The sequence below is a fragment of the Pezoporus wallicus genome, unplaced genomic scaffold (assembly GCF_028554395.1).
Source record: "Pezoporus wallicus isolate ANWC-B61680 ecotype Strahan unplaced genomic scaffold, APGP_CSIRO_Pwel_v1 contig_8057, whole genome shotgun sequence".
In the NCBI taxonomy this organism is placed as follows: Eukaryota; Metazoa; Chordata; class Aves; order Psittaciformes; family Psittacidae; genus Pezoporus; species Pezoporus wallicus.
The window spans coordinates 281,247-307,038 of NW_026637044.1; the positions used below are offsets into that span (position 1 = coordinate 281,247).

The 25,792-nt window shown below is 58.5% G+C and overlaps 2 protein-coding genes across 2 annotated transcripts in view; one reads left to right on the forward strand and one right to left on the reverse strand.

Annotated features, from left to right (window-relative positions):
* The window catches only part of LOC130595850 (uncharacterized), a 38,495-nt gene extending 13,542 nt beyond the window's left edge, over nt 1-24,953 (forward strand). Inside the window, exons 13-33 of the mRNA XM_057402892.1 lie at nt 111-171; nt 864-1,451; nt 1,737-1,871; nt 2,017-2,232; nt 2,323-2,392; nt 2,844-2,939; nt 3,007-3,410; nt 3,672-3,890; nt 4,086-4,484; nt 5,767-5,893; nt 7,555-7,668; nt 7,920-8,039; nt 10,049-10,949; nt 16,192-16,593; nt 16,721-16,809; nt 17,377-17,471; nt 17,619-18,011; nt 19,234-19,360; nt 20,168-20,281; nt 21,214-21,468; nt 23,429-24,953. Of these exons, the coding sequence (XP_057258875.1) occupies nt 111-171; nt 864-1,451; nt 1,737-1,871; nt 2,017-2,232; nt 2,323-2,392; nt 2,844-2,939; nt 3,007-3,410; nt 3,672-3,890; nt 4,086-4,484; nt 5,767-5,893; nt 7,555-7,668; nt 7,920-8,039; nt 10,049-10,949; nt 16,192-16,593; nt 16,721-16,809; nt 17,377-17,471; nt 17,619-18,011; nt 19,234-19,360; nt 20,168-20,281; nt 21,214-21,468; nt 23,429-24,525 (6,022 nt within the window). The 3' untranslated portion in view covers nt 24,526-24,953. The remainder of the gene's footprint in view (nt 1-110; nt 172-863; nt 1,452-1,736; nt 1,872-2,016; nt 2,233-2,322; nt 2,393-2,843; nt 2,940-3,006; nt 3,411-3,671; nt 3,891-4,085; nt 4,485-5,766; nt 5,894-7,554; nt 7,669-7,919; nt 8,040-10,048; nt 10,950-16,191; nt 16,594-16,720; nt 16,810-17,376; nt 17,472-17,618; nt 18,012-19,233; nt 19,361-20,167; nt 20,282-21,213; nt 21,469-23,428) is intronic.
* On the reverse strand, nt 702-3,201 carry LOC130595797 (tigger transposable element-derived protein 3-like). The gene is made up of 3 exons (XM_057402812.1): nt 3,103-3,201; nt 2,699-2,827; nt 702-2,578 (listed from the first exon to the last, which is right to left on the reverse strand). The coding sequence occupies exons 1-3, from the start codon at nt 3,134-3,136 to the stop codon at nt 741-743; spliced, it is 2,001 nt and encodes a 666-aa protein (XP_057258795.1). The 5' UTR covers nt 3,137-3,201; the 3' UTR covers nt 702-740.
* Nucleotides 24,954-25,792: the final 839 nt, after the last annotated feature.

Sequence of the window (25,792 nt, forward strand, 5' to 3'; positions counted from 1 at the left end):
TGCACCCTGATGCTGCTCAGTACCCAGAGTCACTGCATCCCAATGGGCCTCCCACCACAGACACCCCAATGGGCACCTCTTGTGTGTCCTGCCCAGGCGTGTCCCAACAGGTGCCTCCTGCCCAAACCCTCCCACGTGTCCTCACCCACCCTCCCCGAGGTCCTGGCCAAGGTGAGGCAGGTGAAGGGGAGGTTTAGAGTGGCCCTCAGGGATAGTGGGGTCTCTGTCCCGGTTAAAATATTACAATCACCACCTGTGCTGTGCTTTGCTGATTTCTGCCTTTTTAATGCCTGTCGCAAGCCCTCGGGCACCAAGGTGGTGACAGCAGCTGGTGGCACCCGATCACCCCAAAACCCCCATGGGAAGTGGGAGGAGCCCCTAGCATGGGGGATACCAGAGCACCACCCCATTTCCCCCTCCCCCCCAGTAAACACAACCACCCCACTCAGGGCAAATTGTCCCCAGGGGCAGCTCCATGACAGCTCCTGCTGCTGCAGAAACCACACTCTGGGAGAAAGTTCTGGCAGCAGGTTCATGCCCCCAGTGCTGCCACAGCCAGTCCCTGAGCATTGCAGTTTCACAGCCTCCATGCACCCCACTGGGCACTCCCTTTGTCCCTGAGCCACACAGACCCACAGCAAACCCCACAGCACAACTCGGCTGACACTGCTGCAGGAGACAATGGCCAGGCCAAGCTGGTGAACACCAGTTCCCATGACAGGCACGAGCGGGTCTGGCGCTCACAGTCTGGGAGGGTTGTCCCCGGTGAGGGCTTGCCCGGTACCAGCTGACAGCATGTGCACAGCATCCTCCAGCTCGTAGAAGGCCTGGAACAGGTCTGGCGAGGTGGCCTGGCACTCCAGGTACCGCCGCAGCGTGGCCAGGCTCCGCCACACCTCCCGCTCCGAGGGGCAGGGCTGCACCGCTGCCAGCTCTCCACCATCTTCAGCATCCGCAGTCCCCTCACCCCCGTCCACCAGCTCTCCATCACGCTCCAACTCCTTGTCCGTCAGCGTGCGGCGCTCCAGCTGCTCCTGGCTGAGCAAGCCACGCGCTGGGGCCTCGGTACTGGCGTCGGGGAAGAAGCTGGCAGCACGGAAGCAGCTGGCAATGAGCCCAGGGTGCACGTCACCCCACGCCTGCGCCAGCATGTGCAGAACATCCAGGAGGTTCGGCTGCCCCACACCACGCTCTGCCGGCAGCCACCTAAGCAGTCGGCGCCGGTAGTGGCCCTTGAGGTCACTGGTGATGCCGCGGTCGAGGGGCTGGACCAGGGTGGCAGCTGGTGGGACAAAGACAATTCTGACATTAGAAAGCTGAAGGTAGGGGTGAGCCTCGTGCTTGTTGAGGAGGAGAAGGATGTTCTTCCCTTGCCGCCGCATCCCCTCATTGAACTCCCGCAGCCACTCAGCGAAGAGGGGAGCGGTCATAGTGGCCAGGCTGCTGGCACGGTAGCTCCAGGGCATCTGCCCCAGGTTGACACCCCGCAGGCAGCGGGGCTGGGTGCTCTCCCCCACTGCCCTCAGTGGGGCCTTCTCTGAGCCGCTGGCATTGGTGCAGAGCAGGAGTGTCAGCCGGTCACCGGTGCTCTCACCGGGGGAGCTGGCTGGGTTGAGGACGGCCGTCTCCCCGCAGGCATAGATTTCAGAAGGCGCATAGCTGCGGAGGAGGCCAGGAAGCACCGCACTGGCCCAATGCTCAGCTGTGGGCTGCTCTGAGTCTCCTTTCTCCACCAGTGGCTTTTTGAAGGTGAGGCTGTGGCGCATCCCAAAGCGAGCCAGTCTGCCACTGCTGGGCTCCGGGTCGGGCTGGCCCAGTGTCTCGGAAAGGTGTTTGGCCTTGAGCTGGAGGAGCGGGCGACTGACAGGCAGGTCGGTGGCACAGGCACCCTTCACCCAGCGCAGCAGAGCAGTCTCCAGGGCTACGTCCTTCCCTTCCCGCTTGCGTTTGCGCTCAGGGTCGCCACTGCGGTGCCACTCACTCAGGATCCGCTCCTTGTTCTTGATGATGCGGCAGATCTGGGGCTGTGACACCCCAAAGCGCTTGGCCAGCTCATTCTGTGACACCTTGGGGCCCTCCAGCATCTCCAGCACCCGTACCTTCTCTGTCAGTGACAACTCCTTCCGCTCCTTCCGGGGTGCTGCCGTTGTCCCCTCTGCCGTCCCCGAGGAGCGGCTGGCACAGGGGGCTGGGCGGCAGGGGCCGCTTGTGGTCCCCAGCACCACCACCTCGGTGAACCCTCTTCCACAGCGGCCACAGGCATAGGCACGTTCTCCACTGTGCACCAGCCGGTGCCGCACCAGGTCTGGCTTTTGTCCAAAGCCTCGGCCGCACTCAGCACACTCGAGCAGCGGCTCCCCTGGCTGGCACCGGCGGCTCTCGAAGGCAGGGGGTGAGGTGATGAACCCCCCGTTACCAACACTGGGATTTAGCTCTGGCTCAGAGACGCCGCAATAGCTGCAGCCCCGTTCCTGCAGCGGGACGGGGAAGTCGCTGGAGGCAGTGCGGTGGGATGGGGGGGAGCCAGGCGGCGGGGACACCCCTTCCTCACTCTTCACCTCCTTCCCCAGCCAGTCCCCTGCAGAGACAGAAACCTGTTTGAGGGTGATCCCCTCACTGGGCATCCCGTGGGATCAAGCCCTCCCGCCCAGCAGGATCTGGCCTACCACCCGAGCCCCAGCTCCTTTGTCCCACTCACCCTGGGAGGGGCCAGCGGGTGCCATACGTGGCCCAGGGCTCCGGTGCTCTCTGTAGTGCCCTGCTGCTGCCGCTGCCTCCTCTCCTCGCTCCACCTCAGCCAGGATGTCGGGTTTGGTGACGGTGTAACCTGTTGTGGAAACAAGAGGAGGGCCGGACGGTGGTGCTACCGGTGATGCCGCTGCACGGCGGCTGGTCACAACTGGCCTGCACTGGCGTCCCCGCGCCACAGAAATCCCGCGGTAAGAGACGCGGTCCAGCGGTGACCCCGGAACCGCCCCACGGCCGCCCTCTGCCACCACCCACCAGGCCGGTGCTGCCGCCACCGTGCCGCGGGCCCCGCTCCCGGCCAGGCCATGACCTGCAGCGCCAGGGCTGGCGGCGGACAGGACCCGCGAGCCTCACCCAAGGCGACGGGGCGCTCGGGGTCCTCCTTCATGGCACCGGCACCGGCACCGTCCCGGTCGGTCCCTGGGGAGACACAGCAGCTGCTCCCCGTGCTGCTCCTGGCAGGGCCTCACCTGCGGGGGGGACAACAGCGATTGAAAGATTCGCTGCACCGGGATGACGGCGCAGGGACGGCCGGCGCGGGCACGGGGAGTCGGCGGCGCCCGCAGGGCCGACCAGGGAGGGGATGGGAGCGCGGCCAGCGAGCCTCGTGGGCCGCAGGACCACCGCCGGTGCTGTACCTGGGCCAGGCCGCGTCCCGCCCGGTGTGTCCCAGTGCAGCCCCGAACACGCCGCTCCCGCCCCGCGCGGTCCCGCTGCCAAAGGCGGGAGCGCGCTCCCCGGCACGCCCGTAGCCCCGCCCCCCCGCTCCGCTGTACTCTGCCATTGGCCAGCCGCCCGCGGGCGCCTCACGGATTGGCTGGGCCGCAGCCCAATCAATCAGCGCGGGGTCAGGGATGCGGCGTTGGGTGTTCTGGTGCGTGGTCTCTCCCGTCGCTGGTGTTGCGTGGTCCGCCCGCCACTAGGTGTCACTGCGGCGCCACCTGCCGCCGGCACCGCCGCCACTCCCAGTGTTCACTGCGCTCTCGGCATGGCTGCTGAGTCCCGTCTCTGTTGAGGAGGCGCCGGGCCCGCGCAGCCGTCTGCTCCGCTCCGCCCCGTCCCGCTCCGCCCCGTTCCGCCGCTGCCGCCCGCCGCCCTTCGCCGCCCTCCGCAGGGCCATGGCCGAGTGGGCCCCCGCTCAGGTAAGCGCTGCTGCCGATCTCCCACCCTCTCCGCTAGCCGCCGCCCCTCGTCCCCCGTCGGCGGCCGCGCCCGAGGGTTGTCGGCGCCGGTGTGGGCCCAGCGCTGCTCCGTTCGCCCCGCGATCGCCTTGAGGTCAGCCGCGGTGCCCTTTAGCTGTGGCGGCGGAGCCCACGGCCGTGTCTGTGTTCCTGCAGGACCTGGAGTGGGACATGGAGTCCCAGGAGCTGGCCCTGGAGCAGCCGCTGCCCGTTCCGGAGCAGGGCCCTGCTGCCGAGACCGAGCTGCCGGCCGCTGAGATCTCCCTAACGCTGGTCGCTGAGATCCAGGCCGTGGACAGGAAGGTGGATGCCCAGGCAGCCCAGCTGATGAACCTGGAGGGGAGGATGAGGATGGCAGAAACCAAGCTGATTGGTTGCGAGAAGACGGCAGTGGAGTTTGGGAACCAGCTGGAGAGCAAGTGGACAGCCTTGGGCACCCTCATCCAGGAGTATGGGCAGCTGCAGAAGAGGCTAGAGAATATGGAGAACTTGCTGAAGAACAGGAACTTCTGGATCTTGCGGCTGCCCCCAGGGGCGAAGGGGGAGGTCCCCAAGGTAACGGTCCTCTGCTCCATCTTTGGAATGGGGTTGTTTGGCACGTAGTCTGTGCTCACAGCCCTGTTTAAGTGACTGCGGTGCTGAGTGGGACTCAGCTTCCCTGTAGTAATGTCTTGTCTTTAGTGCTCAGGCAGAAGCACCAGCACAGATCCTTATGTGTTAATTATGCACCACTTGTTATGTACATGTGAGCCTTGCCAAAACACACAGTCTGCTCTGTATGGGATCACAAACCCCTTAGCGTGACTGGAGCTGTGTTTGAGTTGGGCAGAACTGTGTGGTTCAGCCCTGTGTACCTGTCAGGTTACTGGTATCCCCAGTGCCTGTTCAGAGGCAATTAACAACAGAACCATGTCAAAAACGAAGTGGGGAAAGAGCCTGTGTCAGGTGCTGTGCCCACAACAGGGCCCGCAGGAGGAGGCTGAGCAAGGAGTCAAGGTGCAGGCACGTGATAAGGGAAAACCCCATTGTGTCCCTTGTGGGCAGGAGTGAAGCTACCTGAGCTTGGCATGGAGGCTGAGCGAGGTGTTTGGAAAGGAGTAGATGTTGCTGCATGGGACTGTCTTGCACTGTGCTTGAAGAATTTGAATGAAGAAACATCCCTGGGTGTTTTCTTCATGTCCTGGGTTCAGGTGTAACAGTTATTTTTCTTCCTAGTAGCTGATGCAGTGCTGTGTTTCGGCTTTAGTCTGAGAACAATGCTGGTAACACACTGATGTTTTAGTTATTGCTCAGTAGCACTTACCCTGACCAAAGACTTTTCAGTCTCTCATGCTCTGCCAATGAGGAAAGGCAGAAGATGCCAGAAGGAAGCAGAGACAGGACACCTAACCCAAACTAGCCAAAGGGGTATTCTGTACCACAGCAAGTCATGTCCAGTGTAGAAACTGGGGGCAATTAGCCAGAAGGGATCAATTGCTGCTTGGGTCGGGCAGGTTATCAGTCAGTGGGTGGTGAGCAATTGAGTTGTGCATCACTGCTGTTTAGTTGGGAGGTGTTTTTTGTTGTTGTTGTTTTTTTTTCTTTTAGTTTTATATTCTCCCTCCTTGTTATTTCCCTTTTTATTAGTAGTAGTTTTATATTATACTTTAGTTGTATGACTGTTCTTATTGCAACCTGTAGGATTTACATTCTCTTGATCCTCCTCCCCATCCTGCCTGGAGTGGGGAAGCGGGGTGGTGAGTGAACAGCTGCATGGTGCCGAGGTACCAGCTGGGTCTAAACCATGACACTTCAACAAGAGACACAACATCCAAACATACAGTGCATCTCATTACAGGTCCCTGTGTCATTCAACGATGCTTCCTTTAACTTTTCTGAGGAGGAGTGGAAGAGCTTGAATGAGTGGCAGAAGGAGCTTTACAGGCATATCATGAAAGGCAACTACGAGGCCGTCATCTCAATGGGTAAAGATGGGCTGGGATTTGCCCTGAGCCTTCTGCTGCACCAGGTTTTCCCAGGTCCTGGTGGATGGAAGCACCGCTGTGCCTGGCAGGGCTGGGGAGGGTGGGCAGTGTACTGCTCTGGGAACACGTTGTGCCAGCTTTCACCAGCAGCCCTGGCAGGTAGTTCAGTCCTCACCAGTTCAGTTTAACGGTGGACGGACGTCACGAGCATCGCTGCGGTGACTGCGTTTCCCTGACAGTCTCTGTGGCCAGTAGGAGCCGAGCGAGCTGCTGGGTCGTGAGGAGGAGGGGAAGCGAGAGGACCCTCCAGCCACGGAAAGGTGGGGGAGAGGGGAGTTTCTTTGTCACGCAAAGGTCCACAGATCCACTGCGCTGGGTGTGTCAGCCCGCTCGCCGCTTAGGGCAGCAGAGGGGTGCCCTGCCTCTGAGGTTCCTTCCAGCCCTTTCCCTGGTGATAGTCTTTCAGCTTCCGTAAGGGAGGAGAGTGAGGTTTGTCTGTTGCCTGCTTTGGTGCTATCTCTGACCGCGGCCTCATCCCAGGGAACGCTTCTTGCTCAAGCTGTTGTGGTTTCTGCTGCGGTAGGGCTGCGTGTTCACAGTGAAATGAACTCAGTGCTCTGCTCGCTCCTTCCAGTCCTGGCTGCGGGAATTCCCTCTGGGGGATGTGGTGCCTTCATGAGCACCTATGTGTGTTCTCAAAAGTGACCTCCCCTTGGCTGGATGTCTGTGTGCAGTGCGTGGCAGCGCAGCCACAGTTCCTGGTAGACCGGCATCTCTTCCCTGTGCTGAGGCCACTAGTGTGCAGGCTCACCCACCACCCTGCTGTTCAACACTGGTCCAGCCAGGCCTTTCATCATTTTTTCCCCCTTTCTTTCTTTATTTTTTTTGGACAGAGGTCTTCCGTGAGCAGGGGAAAAAGGGGAAGGGTAAATACCGCCCCCCGTTATGTTAAAATCCAACCCTGTGTCCCACTCTAGAGGTGCGGGAACGTAACAGTCCTGCTGAGGAGGATCTGTGGATCTGAGCCTGGAGCTTACAAAAATGTATCTGTGCTTCGTCTGAAGGTTTCCTTTGATAATGAGGTTCAGGGGTTTGGCCCTCGCATAAGGCAAATGGATCCACCAGAGCAGCGGTGGAAATTAATGCCCAGAGACTCACGCTAGTTTGGGAATGAAGTTTTCGGCTCTCCACCCTAGGAGAGATTGTGATTGTCCCCTTTCCCCCACCAAAATCCGCAAGCAGCCTGTGACTCGGACGAGTAGGATGGAGGGAACCGCATGGGGAGGGCACTTCCCCTGCTGCTGCTGGCTGACAGCTCTGGTGCTGTCCCCGAGCTGAAGTCCCCATTGTAATGGATCCGCGGACCTTAGCAGAGAGGAGAAGAAAGGAAGCCTGGAGGTAAGCACAGATGCATTTTCTTATTCTCCTCCTCGCGCTGCAGGCTGGGAGGTGCTCCTCACCTGAGCAGAGTGTGCTCCTGCAGTCCGCTCATGTTCCCAGGGCCCAGACAAGGTGAGCGGTGCAGATGTGTGAGAGCATCATAAGCCTCTCTTTCCATTACCCGTCACCCCCAGCAGCGAAGGAAGGTTGGTGGGCAAAGGTTTGAGAGTCTCACTCCCGTGAGGGCGAAGGAAATGTTTTGATCCTCTTTTCATATGCAGATGCGGCCATTTCGAAGCCAGACCTTCTGTCACGGATTGAGCAAGGAGAGGATCCCAACGCGGAGGATCCGGAGGACTCTGAGGGAGGAGAAACCCCTACAGACCCCAGCACTGGTGAGCCATAAGATTCCTAGGACACAGTGGGGAGGTAGAAAGCAGGTGTGTGGAAGAAGCAGAAGCAGAAGTGGAAGAGCACCTGCCTGCACTCTTCCACTTGCCTCTGCCAATGAGTTTGTCCAGCTCTGCCCTTGGGTGCACCGGTGGCTTAGTTTTTCTCGCTGGCTCCTACCCGGTGCGGCCATCTCCTGAAATCCTCTGTAAAGCAGCTGGGAGGCCTCAGCATAAACTCCTCTTCTTGTGCGCAGAGTTTTCCTTTCCTGGTCCTGATGATTGCTCGTGGAGTAAATATGAAGAGGCTCTGGCTGAAAGCCACGATGGCTCTGAAGAAGAAGAAGAAGAAGAAGGCATGGAAGTTCCTTGTACATGTGAGTTAGAAGTGCAGAGCTTCACTGAGCACTGCAGAAAGAGGGAGACAGAAGCAGGCTCAGGCTCTTGGCGCATGCTGGGGATTGCCCGGGGTGAGATCCTGCCTTAACCACAGTCTTTGCCAGGCTTGCCTCAAGGGTCACTGTGGGAGCTGAACAGCAGCCGAGGCAGATGGATAGCACACATGCAGAAGCTGCGATACATAAGCAGCAGGCTCTAAAAGCAGCTGTGGGCTGGCTAGGGCATGCAGACCACCTGTACAGTGTCTCATCACTTGGTGAGAGTGTGTATTTGGTCAGCCTTGAAGTGTAGCACAGGCAGGCTTTTGATGGTGTTAGCTCTGAAGCACAGGGACATGTGAGCTGCTTTGGGAAGCATGCCGTGCTAGGACGTGCTTTTGGCTTCCCAGCGTTGTTCTCAGAAGCAGATCAGTGGTTCTGGCTGGTGCTTTTCCAGAGCATCAGCCTGAGGAAGAGAAGGCAGCCTGTTTTCAAGCCCACGTTTTGATGTCACAAGTGACAAGCAGATGAAGAGCCTGCGACAGGGAGTGCCGAGGTCTTCCCTGGGCATGCAAATTCTCAGTACAGCTTTGCCTTCTTGCACCCTGCAGAAACCTGTGGGTTTCCAGCTCTCCTCCCCACATCTCCAGAATCTCTGGATTCTTTTCATCCTCCTTTTGCCAGGGTCCTTAGTGGCTGCTTTTAGTTCCCATTCATACTACAGGAGATCCTTCGGCCCCAGGCCTTGTGCAAGCTCCAAAGGAAAAGCGATTTTATTCCGCTTCCCTTAATTTTTATTATTTTTTGCCTTTACCCTAAACCACAGGTTCTTAAAGACCTGTTCTGCTTCACCTCCTGCTGAGGAATCCACTTCTGCTTCCCTTTGTCTAGTTACATGTAGAGATCTTATCATTGTGCTGTCTCAGCTTTTCCAAGAAGTCTTTATGAATGATCTGGACAAGGGGATCAAATGACCCCTCAGTCTGTTTGCAGATGATAGCAAGTTGGCTGGGAGTGTTGATCTGCTGGAGGGTAGGAAGCATCTGGACAGGCCAGATCAATGGGCTGTGGACAATGGTGTGAGGTTCAACAAGGCAAAGTGCCAGGTCCTGTACTTGGTCACGACAACCCCATGCAATGCTCCAGGCTTGGGGAAGAGTGGCTGGAAAGCTGCTCAATGGAAATGGACCTGGGGTGTTGGTCAACAGTTGAACATGAGCAGCTTGTGCCCAGGCAGCCAAGAAGGCCAATGTCATCCTGGCCTGTATCAGCAGTAGTGTAGCCAGCAGGGCCAGGTGATGCTGTGCCTCAAATCCTGTGTTCAGTTCTGGGCCCGTCACTACAAGAGAGATGTTGAGGTACTGGAGTGGGTGCAGAGAAGGGCAACAAAGCTGCTGAAGGGCCAGGAGCACAAGTTCTGTGAGGGGTGGCTGAGGAGAGGTGGTTTAGCCTGGAGAAAATTAAGATTGGGGGAGATGATCTCACTCTCCACAGCTGCCTGAAAGGAGGTTGTAGTGAGGTGGGGATCAGGCTCTTCTCCCAAGTAACAAGTGATAGGGCAAGAGGAAATGGCCTCGTGTTGTGCCAAGGAGGATTAAGTTGGATATTAGGGAAAATTGTTCAATGGAAGTGTCAGGCACTGGAACAAGGCTGCCTCAGGGCAGTGGTGGAGTCGCCAGTCCTTGAAGGATTAAAAAGACATGTAGATGTGGTGCTGAGGGACATGGTTTAGTAGTGGACTTGGCAGTGCCAGGTTAACGGTTGCACCTGATGATCTTAAGGGTCTTTTCCAACCAAAACGATTCTGTGATTCTAAGTCAGAATACTTTGGCTTTGTTCATACTCCCACACCGCTGAGGTAGCTCCCAGGTGGGACTTGTAACGCTGTAGTACCAGGTGCTGTCCTGAATGTGCAAGCAGAGACCACCTTTGACCTGAGAGAACTGGGGTCTAAATAATGGGACAGTTCCTATCTCAAAGAAATGACATGACTATCTCTGCTCTGGCAGATGAACAGCAGTGTGATGAGGAAGGTTCCGAAATCCTTGAGCTTCCTAGCTCCTTGGCAGGAAAGTGGGAAGAGGTTTTCTCAAGCCCAGAGGAGGAGATAAAGCCAAGCAGCAAGAGCCGGAGCGGATCAACCTCGCAGCAGAGAACAGGCAACGGGCTGAGGCGCTCCTCTCGCCGCGGGAGAGACTTGGCCAAGAAGGATGCTCCTGAGGATGTGGCTTCAGTAGAGGGGCCATACATCTGCTGTGAGTGTGGGGAGAGCTTCCTGGACAAGGAGCTGTTTGCCACCCATCAGAAAGCGCACGCCAGCGAGGAAGCCTGCACTTCCCTGGAGCACGGAGAAGGCTTGAGGCAGAAACCCAAAACAAAAGGCCAGGGGTCTTCCCGCTCCAAACAGTCCAAACGCTCTGATGGGGAAAAGAGCTCTGGTTTCAAGTACGGCTTTGTCAGGCACCAGGTGAACAACATGGTGGAGAGACCCTACACCTGCTCCCAGTGCAAGGAGAGCTTCAGCCTGGAAGTGAGCCTGATCTTGCACCAGAAGCTCCACACAGGGAAGGGTGACGGGCCGCTGACATGCACCTACTGCGGGAAGGACTTCCGCGACCTCTCCAAAGCCATCCGCCACCAGCGCATCCACACAGGGGAGAGGCCATACCAGTGCACTGAGTGCGGGAAGAGCTTCATCCGGCGGGACCACCTGCTCAAGCACTGGCGGGTGCACACCGGGGAGACCCCCTACCAGTGCCCTGTCTGTGGGAAGCACTTCCGCTACAAAGAGTCTCTGAATTGCCACCAGAAAATCCACTCCCGCACCCCCCGACCCATGGAGGATTCGCAGCTCAGGCTGGAGTCGGGCACTCAGACCAGCCTCTTGTGTGTGAAAAAAGAAACTAAGCAGTAGCGCTGGCACACGGGGGGCAGGGCGGAAGGGCTCACGGTTATTGTGAACGGCCTCGCAGGTGGACGTGCAGCATGATGGGAGGCAAGCTTGTGTCGCAGCTAATCCATGTGGTCATGCTACAGAGCCCACTTTGTTGAAGCATCAAAGGAATTCCTCTTAAAAAAACAAACTCTTGACCAGGTGGCCCAGGCACTTCTGCGACCCTGCGAGGTGATGGGGGACTTCCACAGGCCTTGTGCTAGTTGTCCTCTACACTGGTTTGGATTTTGCCTGTGGCGAATAATCCCGAGCGGTTCTCCGGGGTCTTTATTTAGCAGGTGTTCCCCCACCTATCTTTGTGCATATTCAGGAGTGACAAGCTTTCGCTTTCTTTTTTCCACTCTTTTCACTGCAAGGCTGGAAGCACGAGGGAGGGAGGGAAGGAAAAAGGGAGGGAAGGTGCCATTCCCAGACAACTGGCCGCCTGCTCCTGTTGCATTGCTGTGCCTGGAATGGCAGCCCCGTGCTGCAAGGCCGGGGCTGGAATGAAGGGAAGAGAGGCAAAGCAGAGGCACGGTGAGAGGCACAACACAGGATTTGTTGAAGGCAGAAAAGTGGAGGGGAGAGAGAGGCAAAGAGCAAGGTGAGAATGAGTAAGTGCTGGAGGAAAGGACAGGCAGGAGAAGGGGCTGTGAACATCGGAGTAGGAGGAGTCGGGAAGGGCAGCGTGTGGAAGCAGTCAAGTGACTCACCCAAGGAGCACACATCTCTGTTCTTTCAAAGGATGTTACTGGCACCAGGCGGGCTGTTGATTCCCTGTGGCCTGAGGGAACGGAGCCACTGGTCTGTCACACAGACTCCTGTCAATGAAGGCGATTTTAGTCTTATTTTTTACTGAGTTTGGTCTCACATTCAGGTAAGTCAGATGAGTGAAAGCAACTTCTCCTAACCCCTGTAAAGAGCTGTTTGGTTTTTAGTTATGCTAGACGTAGAATATTATTATTATGCGATATATTATTATATTATTATTGTTATTAATTATTATTATTATACTACAAGGAAATGTGGCACTATATTTCACAGTCGATCTAAAACATTTAAATGTATGGGATAACAGAGTTTTTTCAGATGTCTGTGTAAATATTGGTTGACTTCTCGGAGCTAATTGGTGTTGTTCTGAGGTGGCTCTAAGTGGTGTCTCTTCCGCTGTGTATTGTCAGTTGCTGGTTCGTGGTTGTGTTTTGTAATAACTTTTGTAAAGTCCGTCAATACAGTGTTTCCATTCTGAAGCTGGTGTTGGGTGAGTGCTGGCAGCCCTGGTCCCCTCACCGCCTATGTTTTGTCCTTGCTCGCCACGCTGCAGCACCCATGCCCAGCCCTTGGCTGTTATCTGTCAGCTTTTTCCAGGTAACTTGCAGAACTGATAAACCACACAAGCCAAGCTGGGGAGCCAGAGCCAGCAGATGAGGCTGCTTGGTGCAGCTCTGGAGCTGCTGCGGTCGGTGTCTGGCATTTGGGCTTTGTGTTTTTAAGCTTTTTCTCTGCTGCCGCTATGGCTGGAAGCAGACTTTGGTTTTATGCGAGAAGCTGGCCTGTGCCACACACAGACAGGGCTACAGCAGTGGCTGAGGAGTCGTCGGATGCAGCCAGGCTCTGCTGACAGGTAGAGCCGGACAGTCCCATGCTGGGAGAAGCGCCAGCGTACGCGGCTGCAGCACTGCCCTGCGCCTCAGAGCTGGGATGTGGTGGACTGACCCTCTGGCACTGAGGCAAGAACAGCCCAGGAGCGCGCTGCTGAGCACCTAGCTGCCAACACTGCGGGTTCATCTCTCACCAGACGTGGCAGCCTGGCCCTGCGGTGCTGTGTGGTGTCCCAGTGGAACTGGTGGGACCTTGGCATGCGGGGAGGGCAGCCGCCGAGCCGGGCCATGCTGGGTTTGCATTGCTACTTCCTTGCTCGCATATACCCAAGCTCTTTGTAAGGGGCTGCCAATAAACCGTTCCTGTCAGGCCTGGCCCCACGGGGCCGCATGCCGTTTTGTCTCACCGCGCCGGGGCCTGGTGCATCCTGGGGAACAGGGTGCGGAGCTGCATGGCCTTGGGGATGTGGGGCTGGCCAGGGCCCCATGATGTTCCAGGAGGGTCCAGCTCTTCCCCTGCAGCATATCCCCTAGTGCTGTGCTGCATCTTCATTCCCTCATCCCACTGGGGGAGTGTTTGTGCCAGGGGCATCCCCTCTCTCTTTAGGTGTTTGTGGAGGGGAGACTGGTGCAGCCTCACACCCCCCAGCCCTGGGGCCAGCATCCTGGGCTGCTGCTGGCTGTCAACACCTAGTCTTTGGATGTCCCTATGTCACTGTGGGGTGCTAGGGGGGACATGCTGCCCCTTCAGGAGTTCCCCCCAGCCCAGCATCCCTTATGTTATTCCCTTACAGAGCCCAGCACAGGGGGCTGGTACCTCTCCTAGGGCAGGCCTCCCTGTGGGGGCTTCTACCAGAGCCCCCCCCAGAACTTAGACAAGGGCTCAAGGGGTTGTTCTGGCTTGGGGCCAAACATGGAGTGTGGGCAGGGTGGCCCATGGGGCCTGTCCATGGGTCAGAGCCAGCACAAGGACCTGGCACTCACATCCCACAGGCTCCCAGCAGCTGACACTGGAGGGTGCCGGGGATCCTCCACCTGTCCCAGCCATGCCCAGTGCCTGTGGGGCCAGGGTGGGTGACCCCCGCCAAATCTCTGGTTCACTATGGAGCAACCAGGCAGGATAGGGCTGTCCCATGTAGGGAGGGTGCAGGGATTCTGGATGTGGTGGAGAGAGGGAGGAGGAGGAAAGAAAAGACTCATAAGAGGTGAAAACGCACCATGCAGATCAGGCACAGGGCAGTGGCAGTGATGAGACTGAACACGTACGAGCACATGGAGACACCGTAAATGCACACTTGTACTTTTATGGTGTATTCACATGCTCTTGGCATGTGCCTGTGAATATACACACACACATACGTGGCTGGCAGCTTGGACCATGGGCACACTGCACTCACATGAACACAGGAACAGCGGCTGCTTCCCGATCCCTCTGGCTGGTCACGGCGAAGAGCTGCTCCTGGTTTCCATCGCTCCCAACGGGAGGGGCTGTGGCTCCCTCGGACAGCCTGGAGGGGGTCAAACAGGAGTGCCCCAATCTGGGTCCCTGCCTTGTCCTCCCCTGGGTGGGTGGAATGGGTGTTGTACCCCAAAGCCCACGTTCCTGGCCCTAGCACCACAGTGGTGATGGGATGCAGCCTCATCCCTTTGCTCCCTTTTCCTGCAAACCAAAGGGTTCCCTGCCCTTGTCTGGGATTGGTGTCATCGACTTCAGTGTCACCCTGTGCCAGGTATCCCCGAGGTCGGGAGAGGGAGAGAGACCATGTGCCAGGGGCTGCATACCAGGTCCTGCCTGGGGCAGTGTGCAGGCACATGGACACACTAGGGCGGGAGGGGATGGGACTGGGTGGGACATGACAGGGGGGGATGGGATGGGATGTGAATGAGATGGGATAGGATGCGATGCGGATATGACGGGATGAGGATGAGATGGTGATGGGATGAGGATGGGATGTGATGGGGATGTGACAGGATGAGATGGTGATAGGATGCGATGGGATGGGGATATAACGGGATGAGGAGGGGAGGGGACGGGGACAGGATGGGGATGTAATGGGATAGGATATGATGGAACTGGATGAGACAGATGAGATAGATATTGTATAAGGTGGAACAGGATGGGACATGGCAAGACTGGACAGGACACAACCGAGTCGAAGGAAATGGGATGGGGATGCAATGGGACATGATGGACCTGGATGAGACATGGCACAGGTGGGCCAGGATGCAGTGGGATGGATAAGGTGAAACAGGGTGAGATATAGCAAGACTGGACAGGACACAACAGGGTGGAAAGAAATGTGATGGGACAGGACAGGATGGGGTTGGGATGGGATGGGATGGGACAGGCTAGGCATGGGGATGGGAACGGTACAGGAGCAAACAGGCCGACCAGGACCGGGCGACACAAACGGGATGGGGTAGGACGGGACTGGACGGGGCAGAGGCGGACAAGCGGGGAGGCGCGGGAGCTGCACGGAGGCCGCGGGGGCGGGTGGCTGTTAACGGTCGGCCGGTTGCCATGGCGACACCGCCCTCCGGCCGCCATTTCACAGGCCCGCGGGGCGCGAGGCCGCAAGGCGGGGGGGCGGGGCCGTGCCGCGGAGAGAAGGGGCCGCCAGGGGGCGCCCGAGCCAGCCCCGGCCATGGCGGCGCCCGACGGTGCGGGCCGGGCCCTTCCCCCCTCCCTACGTGCGCGGTGTCCTCCCCCGGTCCCCGCGGCATCCGCAGTAACCCCCCCGCAGTGACCGCAGTCCTCCCCCAGTTCCCCAAGGGGAACGCTAGGGCCCTCGGCTCCCCTGGCTGCCCCGTCACACCGATCTGCCCCCCGTTCCCCACAGTCTCTCCCATTCCCTTCTCAACCCCCACCCCGCAGTCAGATCAGTCCCCTGGGACCCCCAGGGGCCCCGGGTTACCCCAGCCCCCCCCCCCCATATTCTCTTAGGGCCTTCCCAGTTACCCCTCACCCCCCACCCCAGCTTCCCCAGCCCCTCCTCAATCCTCCCCAGTTCCCACACCAGCCACCCTCAGATCTCCCTCAGTTCTCTCCCTTAGCCCAGTTATTCCAGGAACAGCCCTTGCGCCCCCAGTCCTGTCATCCCAGTTATTCGTGGGGCTCCCGTTAACCCCAGTGCTTCCAGTTGCCGCCAGTCCCTCCCCAGTTCTCCTCAGTCCCTTCCCAGTCATCCTAAGGCCCTCCCCAGTCCTCTCCCCGACCCTCTCCAGGTCCCCCGACACCTCCAGTCACATCAATTCGCCTCTAGTGTCCGTCCGTCGTCCCCCCCCCCCCCCCCCCCCAGTTCACTTCCCTCATTCCCTAGTTCTCTGAGCACCTCCAGTCACCCAGTCCGTCCCTGGTTCCCCGCAGCCTTGCCCCAGTTGCCCCCACTGCTTCCCCTGTTCTCCCAGCCCCTACAGTTAACCCCAGTCTCTCTCCAGTCACACCCGATCTCATTGCATCTCCTCCCCAGTAGCCTCCTATACTTCCCCACTTTTCCCAGCCCCTCCAGTCACCCCAGTCCCTCTCCAGTCCTCCCCAGTCTCGTCTCCATCCCCCGCCCCCCGTGCAGCCTTCCCTGCGTCACCCCCGTTCTCCCATTCCCCCCCGTTCCTCTCCCAGCAGCGGCCGGCGCGGAGAACCCACAGACCCGATCCCGGGGCACCCCCCACGTCCCCCTGGCCCCTTCCCCGCGTCGCGGAGTCGATGGCTGGGCCGGGCCGGCCGGGCCAGTGTAGGCGGGGGGGGCCCCGACGGTGCGCGGCTGCCCGCGCGCGGTGATGCCGTCGATGCGACAGGGGGCGCTGCGGTGGCAGCGGGCGCCCCGCTCCGCCCCGCCAGGCGCGGCCCCCGGCGCGGCCCGCGCGCGACGGCGGCGGCCTGCCCGCCCCCTGCCGGCTCGGCGGGGCAGCGGCGGGGCCGGAGCGCCCAGCGCGGAGCGGCGGAGCCGGGACGCGGAGCCGCTGCTCGGTCTCACGTCGCCGCCCCTTCGCCCCCCCCCGACCTTCGCCCCCGCCTTCCCCGGTCGGGTCGGGCCGGGCCGCGCCCCGCCCCCGCCGCGCCGCCCCGCCGCGCCCCCGCCCCGCCACCGCCCCACCGCGCCGCGCCGCCCCGGGCCCAGCCCGATGCCCGGCGGCGGGCGGAGGTGAAGGAGCGAGCGGCTGCTGGAACCTCCCGGCCGCGGCCCCCGGGGCCCCGGGCAGGGAACAAAGGGCCATGGCCGAGGGGGCTCCCGCTCAGGTAAGGGCGCCCGCCGCTCCCTGCCGTCTGCCTAGAGAGCGTCGCGGCCCGGCCCGGCGCCCGCGGGCCGCACGTCGGGGAGGGCCGCGCCGTCGGGGCCGCGGCGGGAGGCGGCGGGGCGGGCGGCAGGACGGACGGGCGGCGGGGGCTGTTAGCGTGCGGCACCGCGGCCGCCCCCCCGGGGGGACGGGGCGGGCAGGGCCGGCGGCGGCTGCGACAGCCTAGGCAGCCCCGGGGGGGCGGTGCAACCGGGCCGGGCCGGGCCGGGCCTCCGCGGCCGGCGGCGCCCGAGCTGCCGTCGGGGGCCGGGCCTGCACCTTCTGCCCTCCCCAACCCTGGCGGCCGGGCCCTGCGGGTCGGGAGTTGCCTCCCTGTGACAGACCCTCCGTCCCCCGGTGATAGGCCGCCTCCCCCCCCCCCCCCCCCCCCCCCCGCCGTGTCACTGCTCGGTCCCCATGGTGATAGGGTGCCCTTGCCCCGACAGCGCCCGACATCCCTCCCGGGGTGTCCCTTCTCCGTGCCCATGGCAACGGGGCTCAGCTGTCCCCTGTCATCCCCTTCCCCCAGTGTCACCACCCGGCCCTGCGGTGTCGGGGCGCTCTCTCCTCTCCCTGTGGCTGGTGCTGCCCATCCTTTGGGACCGACGTAAGCAGCTTATCAGGGTCAGCGCCCTGCAGGGTCGCGGGTACTTCCCCACTGCCCTAGGCTCTGAAATGCTCCTCCCCGGGGGTCCCTGTCACCCTGAGGATGCACACACACACCCCCCCCACACCCCCCCCCCCGTGACACCTGCACACCTCTTCCTGCAGGCGCCGGAGCCGGTGCAGCAGCCGTGCTATTCCTCACCCTTCCGGCCGGTGTCTGGGCATGAACGCACCTCGGAGCAGGAGACGCAAACAGCTGAGGTGTCCTTGATGGTGGTGGCGGCGGTGCAGGCGGTGGAGAGGAAGGTGGACTCCCATTCCACCCGCCTACTTGACCTGGAGGGTCGGACGGGGATGGCAGAGAAGAAACTGATTGACTGTGAGAAGACGGCAGCAGAACTGGGGAACCAGCTGGAGAGCAAGTGTGCGGCCCTGGGCACCCTCATCCAGGAGTACGGGCTGCTCCAGCGGCGCCTGGAGAACATGGAGAACCTCCTGAAGAACAGGAATTTCTGGATCCTGCGGCTGCCCCCAGGCAGAAAGGGGGAAGTCCCCAAGGTAACGGTGTTCTGGGGTGCAGGGTCTGCACCCAAAATGCTCCCAAAACCCTAATGGAGGGCAGGACAGGGGGAAGAAGTGGTGGGTGAGCAGGGACAGCCCTAGCACAGGTGAGTCACTCACAGCGGAGCTGCTGCTCTCGGTTTCCTGGCATCTCTCCCATGGGACCTGCCTGCAATGGGAGATGGACCTGAAGGCAAGATCCCCTGCACTCAAGCTGGAGGTTTCACTTCTTCACCGCACTGCACAGCCCAGCAGCAATTCACTTTTTTTTTTTCCCCTTTCTTTTTTTACCAACATTTGAGAGAAACCCTGCAGATTTGGTGGCTCTTTTACTACCTTGGCACTGCTCTGGGGGCCTCCTGGGTCAGGAATGGAGCAAGCAAGGGACCTCTGGGGTTCAGGGGAAGGCAAGTGAGCTTTCTGCGTTTGCAGTTGGGCTTAGCTGAGCTTCAGAGGGAGCCCACAATCAGTATTCAGTTCCCTGTATTTCATGATCATCTCAGTAAAAGCAACTTTGCAGATGGGACCATGTCGAACATGGCAAAGGGGACATCACTGGAGAGAGTGGAGGGGCTACGGAAAAGGGGAATTCAGCCCCAAACACTCCGTTAGTGCAGTCAGGGAGTTAAAGCTGAGTGTTGCGTCTCCTTCTGAAGAGCTCCATTCAGACATTGTGCAGCTTGCACATCCCAGATTTATCCTTAGAAATTATTTCTTGGCACACAGACTTGAAAGCTGCAGTCTGCTCCTAGCCCATGTGCACACACTAACTCATGATAGCTGGAGCCCTTCAGGCCCAGGTAGAGCTTTCCCTCGAGTTCTGGGGTTTTACATCAGCTCATCAATAGAGATGAGGTCCAGCTCTAGCACCCAGTTTTTATCTCCTTGACTGTCCCTCCAGGTGGGCACAAGCCCTATCACCTCTGCAGGTCATCCCCACTGGTTCAGGGACCAAGAGGAAGATGTTGGTGTCGGTGCTGGAAATCATGATCTGGGTTCATGACCGGGACTGGCCATTTGACTGGGACCTTTGATCTCATAGAAATATCTCTCCAGGAGCTGTTTTAAATACGAAAACCAACTCGTTGATGGCCATGAGGTAGCTGAATCCTGGCCATGTCCAAGCGGGAAGGAGCTGCTGCTGCCACAGACTGGAGATAAGGTGTAGGGCTCCTGGGGAGGGAGGTGGCTGCTTGAACCCGTGCTGCTGTGATTGCAGGTGCCAGTGACATTTGACGACGTGTCTGTCTATTTCAACAACAAGGAATGGGAGAAGCTGGAGGAGTGGCAGAAGGAGCTGTACAAGAATGTGATGAAAGGGAACTATGAGTCGCTGATCTCCCTGGGTAAATATGGGTTCTCCAGGGCTTCTGGCTGCCTGCAGGCTTGAGCACCTTCTGAGTCCTCCTTGGAGATCCCTTTGGATCTCCTTGAGACCCAAATATCCTGTTAAAAGGAGACCTAAAATCACAGGAGGAGGTTCCTGGTCTGGGTAAGGGAATCCCTCCGGCAATGTTCACTCCCAGCTTGGGTTACAGTGTTGTCCCAGCTTGGTGGTGGGTATGCCCACAAAACGAGATGGGCTAGAGACCTCCCAAGGCTCCTTCCAGCCAGTGTTACTTGGTGAAAACCCAGCACCTTCCCCATGGCTGTTGTAAGGGATTCCCTTTGTCTTTTGGGTCTACAGTGGGTACCAGCCCATGCACCCCATCAGAGAAAACTTTTCCAGAGGGAAAAATTGTCTGAGATGGTCTTAGCTGTGCTCTGTTGAGGTGTTTCCTGCTGAAGCTGGCAGGAGAAATCCTTGCTCTGCTGCAGCCAGAATGGAAATGCTTTTGGCTTCAGGAGAGCCAGGAATTTACCTGAGAAGTTCTAAAAGCCCACAGAAAAACACACAGGTTGGATTTCTTCTCAAAGGGAGTTCCTCTGTGTGTGGCTCCTCAGCTTCTGCCTCTGTGACTCCCTTCTGCCCACCTGGGGAGCCTGGCCTGCCCACAGCACCATGCTCTCCTGTCTGCAGACCCTGTGTGGATGTTTCTGAATGTCTTCCTCTGTCCCGTCCGTGTCCCCCCCCCCCGGGAATGAGGAAAGGTGGAAGCCAATATTAGGACTTCCCTGTGCAGTAATCCCTCTCTTCATCCCTTTCTCAACAGACTATGCAATTTCCAAACCCGGTGTCTTGTCTCAGATTGAGCAAGGAGAGGAATCGCGGGTCAGGAATGAGCCAGACTTGGAGGAGAGTGAGATCATTACTGATGCCACTGCAGGTGAGGCAGCAGCTTAGCACAAAGGGGAACAGAGATTTAGAGGAGGTGCTCACCCCGCGGCTAAAGCAAGTGTTGCTGAGAGCTGTTCCTGCTTAGGAGGAGCCTTGCTTAGGAGTGGGAAAGATTTGGCTAATGGGTGGTTGGATCTGCAGGTACAGCTCAACATATAAACCAGGGCAGGTGGAGCCCAGACAGTTGGACACTAAGAGCCATCAGCAAGGGAAGCATCTGTATCCAGACCAGGTCATCAGGGAGCCAGTGTGTTTGGCAGAACAGGGAATTGGGTCCTGGTGGGTAAACCCATCCACCAAAAGAAGCCTCTGTGCCCTCTGACTGTGTGGATGGTGCTTGGGTTTATCCCAGGAGCAACCCCCAGGCAGGGAAGCCTGCTCCATCCTGCGCACGGGTACTGGGGTGCTGAGGGGTTTCTCTGAGGTCAGGGCTGGGCTGAGAGCAGGGAACCAGGGACCCTGAGTCCTGCAGTGACTCCTGCTCTGAGATAAGGGGGGGAGGATAAGGAGATAAGAAGAGATGGTGTCAGCTCCGCTTGCCCCAGGCTGCAAACTTGGGGTCGTTCCAGCCCCCTGCTGTGATCTTGGTCACAACGATCTTTAAGTTAGATCAAGGCCAACAGGAAAAAAACAACAGGAAGCCAGCATGGCAGCCAGATAGCCAGCATGGCAGCCAGGGATGTAGGGTGGTGGAGGGGTGCTGAGCTGCAGGTGTTGAGTCCCCAGGCCAGGCAGAGCCAGTCCCCTCTGCGTGCAGAAGATCCCAGGTGAGAGGCAGGAGCATGGCAGGGGTGGTTGAAGGGAGAGCAGCTGAAACCCCTCTGCGGGATCAGCAGCCAGAGCTGGTGGGGATTGTTGCAAGTGGTTTCTTTGTCCCGGCTCCCTGGAATGATGGTGGGTGGGAATCTCTCTTCACTGCAGCTGGCATAAGGGTTGTGATCAAAACGGAGGAGCTCCTTCCTGAAGACAGCCCTGAAAACCCTGAGCTGCATGGGATGTCGGGGCAGTCAGAGGGGAGCTTCCAGAGTCCAGATGAGGAGGCAGCGTGTGAGAGTCCCTATGGCTCCGTCTCACCTCCGAGGGACCTCCCGGGAACCAGCCTGGGTGACTCGTCTGAATACGTATCTGACTTCAATGAGATCCAGAGAGTCATCGTTCACCATGGGAGCTGCGCAGGTGAGATGCTCGGCTCATGGCTCTGCATGGCATGGCGAGGGGGTAGGAGGCCCAGGAGGAGCTGTAGTGTGTTGGGGGAAGGTGAGGAATGGGTGAGATAGAAGAAGGGATAAATCCTCCCAGAACCAGCAACAGAAGGAAAGTTTCTGGCTGCAGCAACCTCAAGAGCAGCTGTGGTCATAACTCAGGCTAGGAGGAGGAGGCAGCACACACGTGGTGGACATCAGAGCATTGTCTCTAAGGGCACCTGACCCACTCCAGAGCAGAGCAAGCACCCCTGAAGGTGGGAAAAGCCCTTGTTACACACAGAGACCAAGGGAAGATGTGTCTCAGGCAGCATTTTAATGAGTCCCAGCGAGCTCCGGCTGCCAAAATCCTACCGTTGCAGAGGGCAGGACATCAGTTGAGGACTCCTGCCCTGGTGTTAGTTGCGCAGAGGAATGGTGTAAGCCACTCAGGTGCTAACACACCAGAATCTGCTGGAGAAACATAGGAGGTCCAGCATGTTGGCCAGTATGGTGATTGCTTAGGAGAGGTCTGGAAGACAGAGAAGAGAGTGGCCAGAGGTCCCTGGTGTGGGAGGGGAAGGCTGAGGTTATTTACTGGGGGTATGAGAAGATAGCAGCAGGTGCTTCATGTGTAGAAGTCTGGTATGGGCCAGATCCTACAGAGATGCTTTGTGGGTGGAGATGGGAAGGCAGAGAGGTGGGCTGTTGGGAACAGCAGGTTCCCTGCCTTCTGATGGCTTTGCAATGGTGTAGCACAAACCAAGAAAGATAAAGTTGGGTTCTTGAGGTTCTCCTCCACTCTGTCTCATGTATCCTGTGGTCTCCTCATGGTTTTCTAAAGGAAACCAGCCAAGCCACCAGTGCAGCTGAAGCTGATCCTCATCCAAGAGCTAGCACCTCTGCCAATGCTTGGGGCCCCCACTGGTGGGGTTGAGCAGGAGCTGCAGCAATGCTCTGACCGTGGTGCAGGTGCCAGCTCCGGCAGTGTCAGCCCCTGGTCCACATAGGGGAGGCTTCTTGCTGCGAGGAGGAGGAGAGGAGGATCTGGGAATGTGGGTTTTCCCCACAGACACCTCTGTTGGAGGGGAGAGCTTTGATACACTCTGCTCCCATCAGCTGCCTCTTCTTGGGAAAGCATGGCTGCTCTTCCTAGAAAAGTACATAGGCCTGGCTCAAAGTCCAGTGCAGGATGACATGCGAGGGATCCACCATGGGCCTTTCCTCAGGACATGCTGGCTGTGTGTCCTGCTGTGTGTGTCCCCACAGCCAGTCTCACCAAACAGAAACAACCAGGTCACCTCTGGCATTGGTGACCCAAGGGGGGGGCCTGAGCTGTAGCCATCCATTGCACCACTGGTTGTCTTGGGGAAGGAGGGGGTCTCTCCCAGTGCCCTGTCCTGGTGAAGCTGAAAGAGGTTGACAGTCCCGGGCTGTGTTCATGGATTCAGGAGTGGAGCTGGAGGCCAGCAACCCTGTGTGGTGGTTCTGTGGAGCAGTGCTGTGCAGGTGTGGTGGTGTAGCCCAGAAAAATGGTAGCAGATGTAGCTGCTCCAAAACCACTTGGCCACCTGATTCCTTGCAAACCGATGGTGCTTTTACCCCCTCTGTCTTGTAGCATCATGAAATTGCAAAACCTTTTGGCAGACAGGGCTCACCGCACCCTCCGAAGGAGCCTGTCTGGGAGGCGGTTTTTCTGTCTTCCCTGTTGCAGGGTGTGCAGACTTGCCTTGCTACTGCAGGAGGACATGGCCTGTCCCAAAGCTGGAGCCTTTTCATGTCCGGGTGGTTGGGCAAAGTGGACAGGCAGGCACAAACAGCAGCAGATGTTTGAAAAAGATGTTTGATGGGCCGCAAAGAAGCCTATGCAGATGTTTCTGTAGTAGCCCCCAGGTGCATAAAAGGCCACCTATCCTACCGAATGACCCTAACACTGTTCTGGTTTTCCCCCTCAGAGGACGGGATCGTGATCAAGACGGAGGAAGAAGAGGAGGAGGAGGAGGACCCCGACACTCTGGAGCCATGTGACATGTTCTCAGGCAGGAGTGATCCGCCGGCATTCCCCAGCCACGAGGCTGGGCTGGGCTGTGAGGCACAGTGCAGTTCCAAAACACAGCCCAGGAGCCTGGTGGCCACCCGCGTGAGGAAACCGCCAACGTGCGAGAGGGACTCTGGAGACATGAAGCCAGCTGTCGCCCAGCAGCGGAACCGGACAAGGGAGAGACCCTACATTTGCCCCGAGTGTGGGAAGAGTTTCATGCTCAAGATCAACTTCATGATCCACCAGCGCAACCACCTCAAGGAAGGCTCCTATGAGTGTCACGAGTGCGACCTCAGCTTCCGCAACAAACAGCAGTTCCTGCTGCACCAGCGCAGCCACACGCGCCGGGGTGTGGAGGTCCCCCGGCGCCCTGAGCACGGTCTCAAGCCTCAGCCACGGGCCCCACCTCCAGGGAAGCCCTACAAGTGCTCTGAGTGCGAGAGCAGCTTCAGCCACAAGTCCAGCCTCAGCAAACACCAGATCACCCATGTCGGGGAGCGGCCTTTCACCTGTGGCGAGTGCCGGCGGAGCTTCCGCTTGCAGATTAGCCTCATCATGCACCAGAGGATCCATGCCGGCAAGAATGAGATGGCCTTCCTCTGTCCCCAGTGCGGGAAGAATTTCACCCGGCCCTCCCACCTCCTGCGGCACCAGCGGACTCACACCGGCGAGCGGCCCTACCAGTGCAGCCAGTGCGAGAAGACCTTCAGCGAGAAGTCCAAGCTCACCAACCATTACCGCATCCACACCCGGGAGCGCCCACACGCCTGTGCCGTCTGCGGGAAGGGCTTCATCCGCAAGCACCACCTCCTGGAGCACCAACGCATCCACACGGGCGAGCGGCCCTACCACTGCACCGAGTGCGGCAAGAACTTCACCCAGAAGCATCACCTCCTGGAGCACCAGCGGGCGCACACCGGCGAGCGGCCCTACCCCTGCACCGAGTGCACCAAGTGCTTCCGCTACAAGCAGTCTCTCAAATACCACCTGAGGACGCACATGGGAGAGTGAGGGGCTGCTGACGGCTTCCTCTCCCTCCCTTTCTTCCCTCCCTGCCTACTTCCCTCCCTCCAGCCTTCCCCTTCCTTCTCCATTCATCTCTCCCTCCTTCCCTCCATCTCCCTTCCCCCAGCTCAGGGCATGGACATCAAGGAAGCTTTGTGTGGTAGCGCCGCTGCTCTGGTGGAGACGGCTAGGCTGATTGGAAATAAATTAATTAATTAAAGCAAGCGATGTGCGGCAAAGTGAAAAGATTAAATGTATGTATACAATTAACAGAAGCAGTTGGTTTAGGGGGAATCCTCACCATCAGAAAAAAACACAAAGGCAAGCAAACCACCAACAAAAAGAAACCTGTACAGGGTGTTTTGCCGGAGTAGGACTCTTTAACTGCTTTTTAAATCTACTGTTTGGTTTTCTAATAAATGTGGAGGAACTGGTTTTTTTTTTTTTTGATAAGCAAACTTAGGATGGCCAAGAGGATTTTTTGGTTTTCCTTTTTTTTGTTTTTTTTGTTTTTGTTTTTTTTTCAATGCTCTATAGGCTAATTCTGGCACAGTCACTTTTTGTCCAGGAGATCTGCAGAGATGTTGCCTCGTCCCAGCTTTCCAGGCTGGACGTGACAGCCGCTCAGCAGCATGTGGAGACAAGGAGCTCCCAGCCAGGGGAAGGTGAGTAATAATAGATCCAGATGATGAGGAAGTTCTCCGTGTGTCTAGATTGGAAGCACTGATTGGTGCCTGCCCAGCTCTTGAGGCTGTGATGCACTCCTGAGTTATACAGTAGAATAAAATACTAGTTGCAGTAAAAGAACCTTTTTCTGGTAGGACCCCATCAAGCCAGGCTCCTCCAAACTGTCATTTGTAGCACTTAATCCTTCCACAGCGGCAGATGTCTCGATGAGTGGTGATCCAGGTGCCCAGTTCTCCTGCTGCCATGGAAGCTGCGCCGAAGGCATCTTGATGCTGGAGCTGTGGGTCTTGCCGCGGGGTGCTGTGGGGTCACGATGTACCTGGCCACGAGACCTTGACATGTTTAACCTCTCTTCTGCTCTCTTTGACATATGCTGTGGCAAGCAGGCTGCCCTTGCCCATGCCAGTGACATTGTCCACACACTCCTCAGTGGCAGGAGCAGTGGGACTCTTGCCCCAGGCAGAGGAGCAAGTCCCATGCTGGCTTCAAGAAAAGCCGTGGCCAGCTTGGGGCTGCCTGTGGGAGACCTCCCAGCTCCCAGGCACTTGCTGCCAGGGTTCCTTGCCATGCAGCTGTGGCTGTAGTC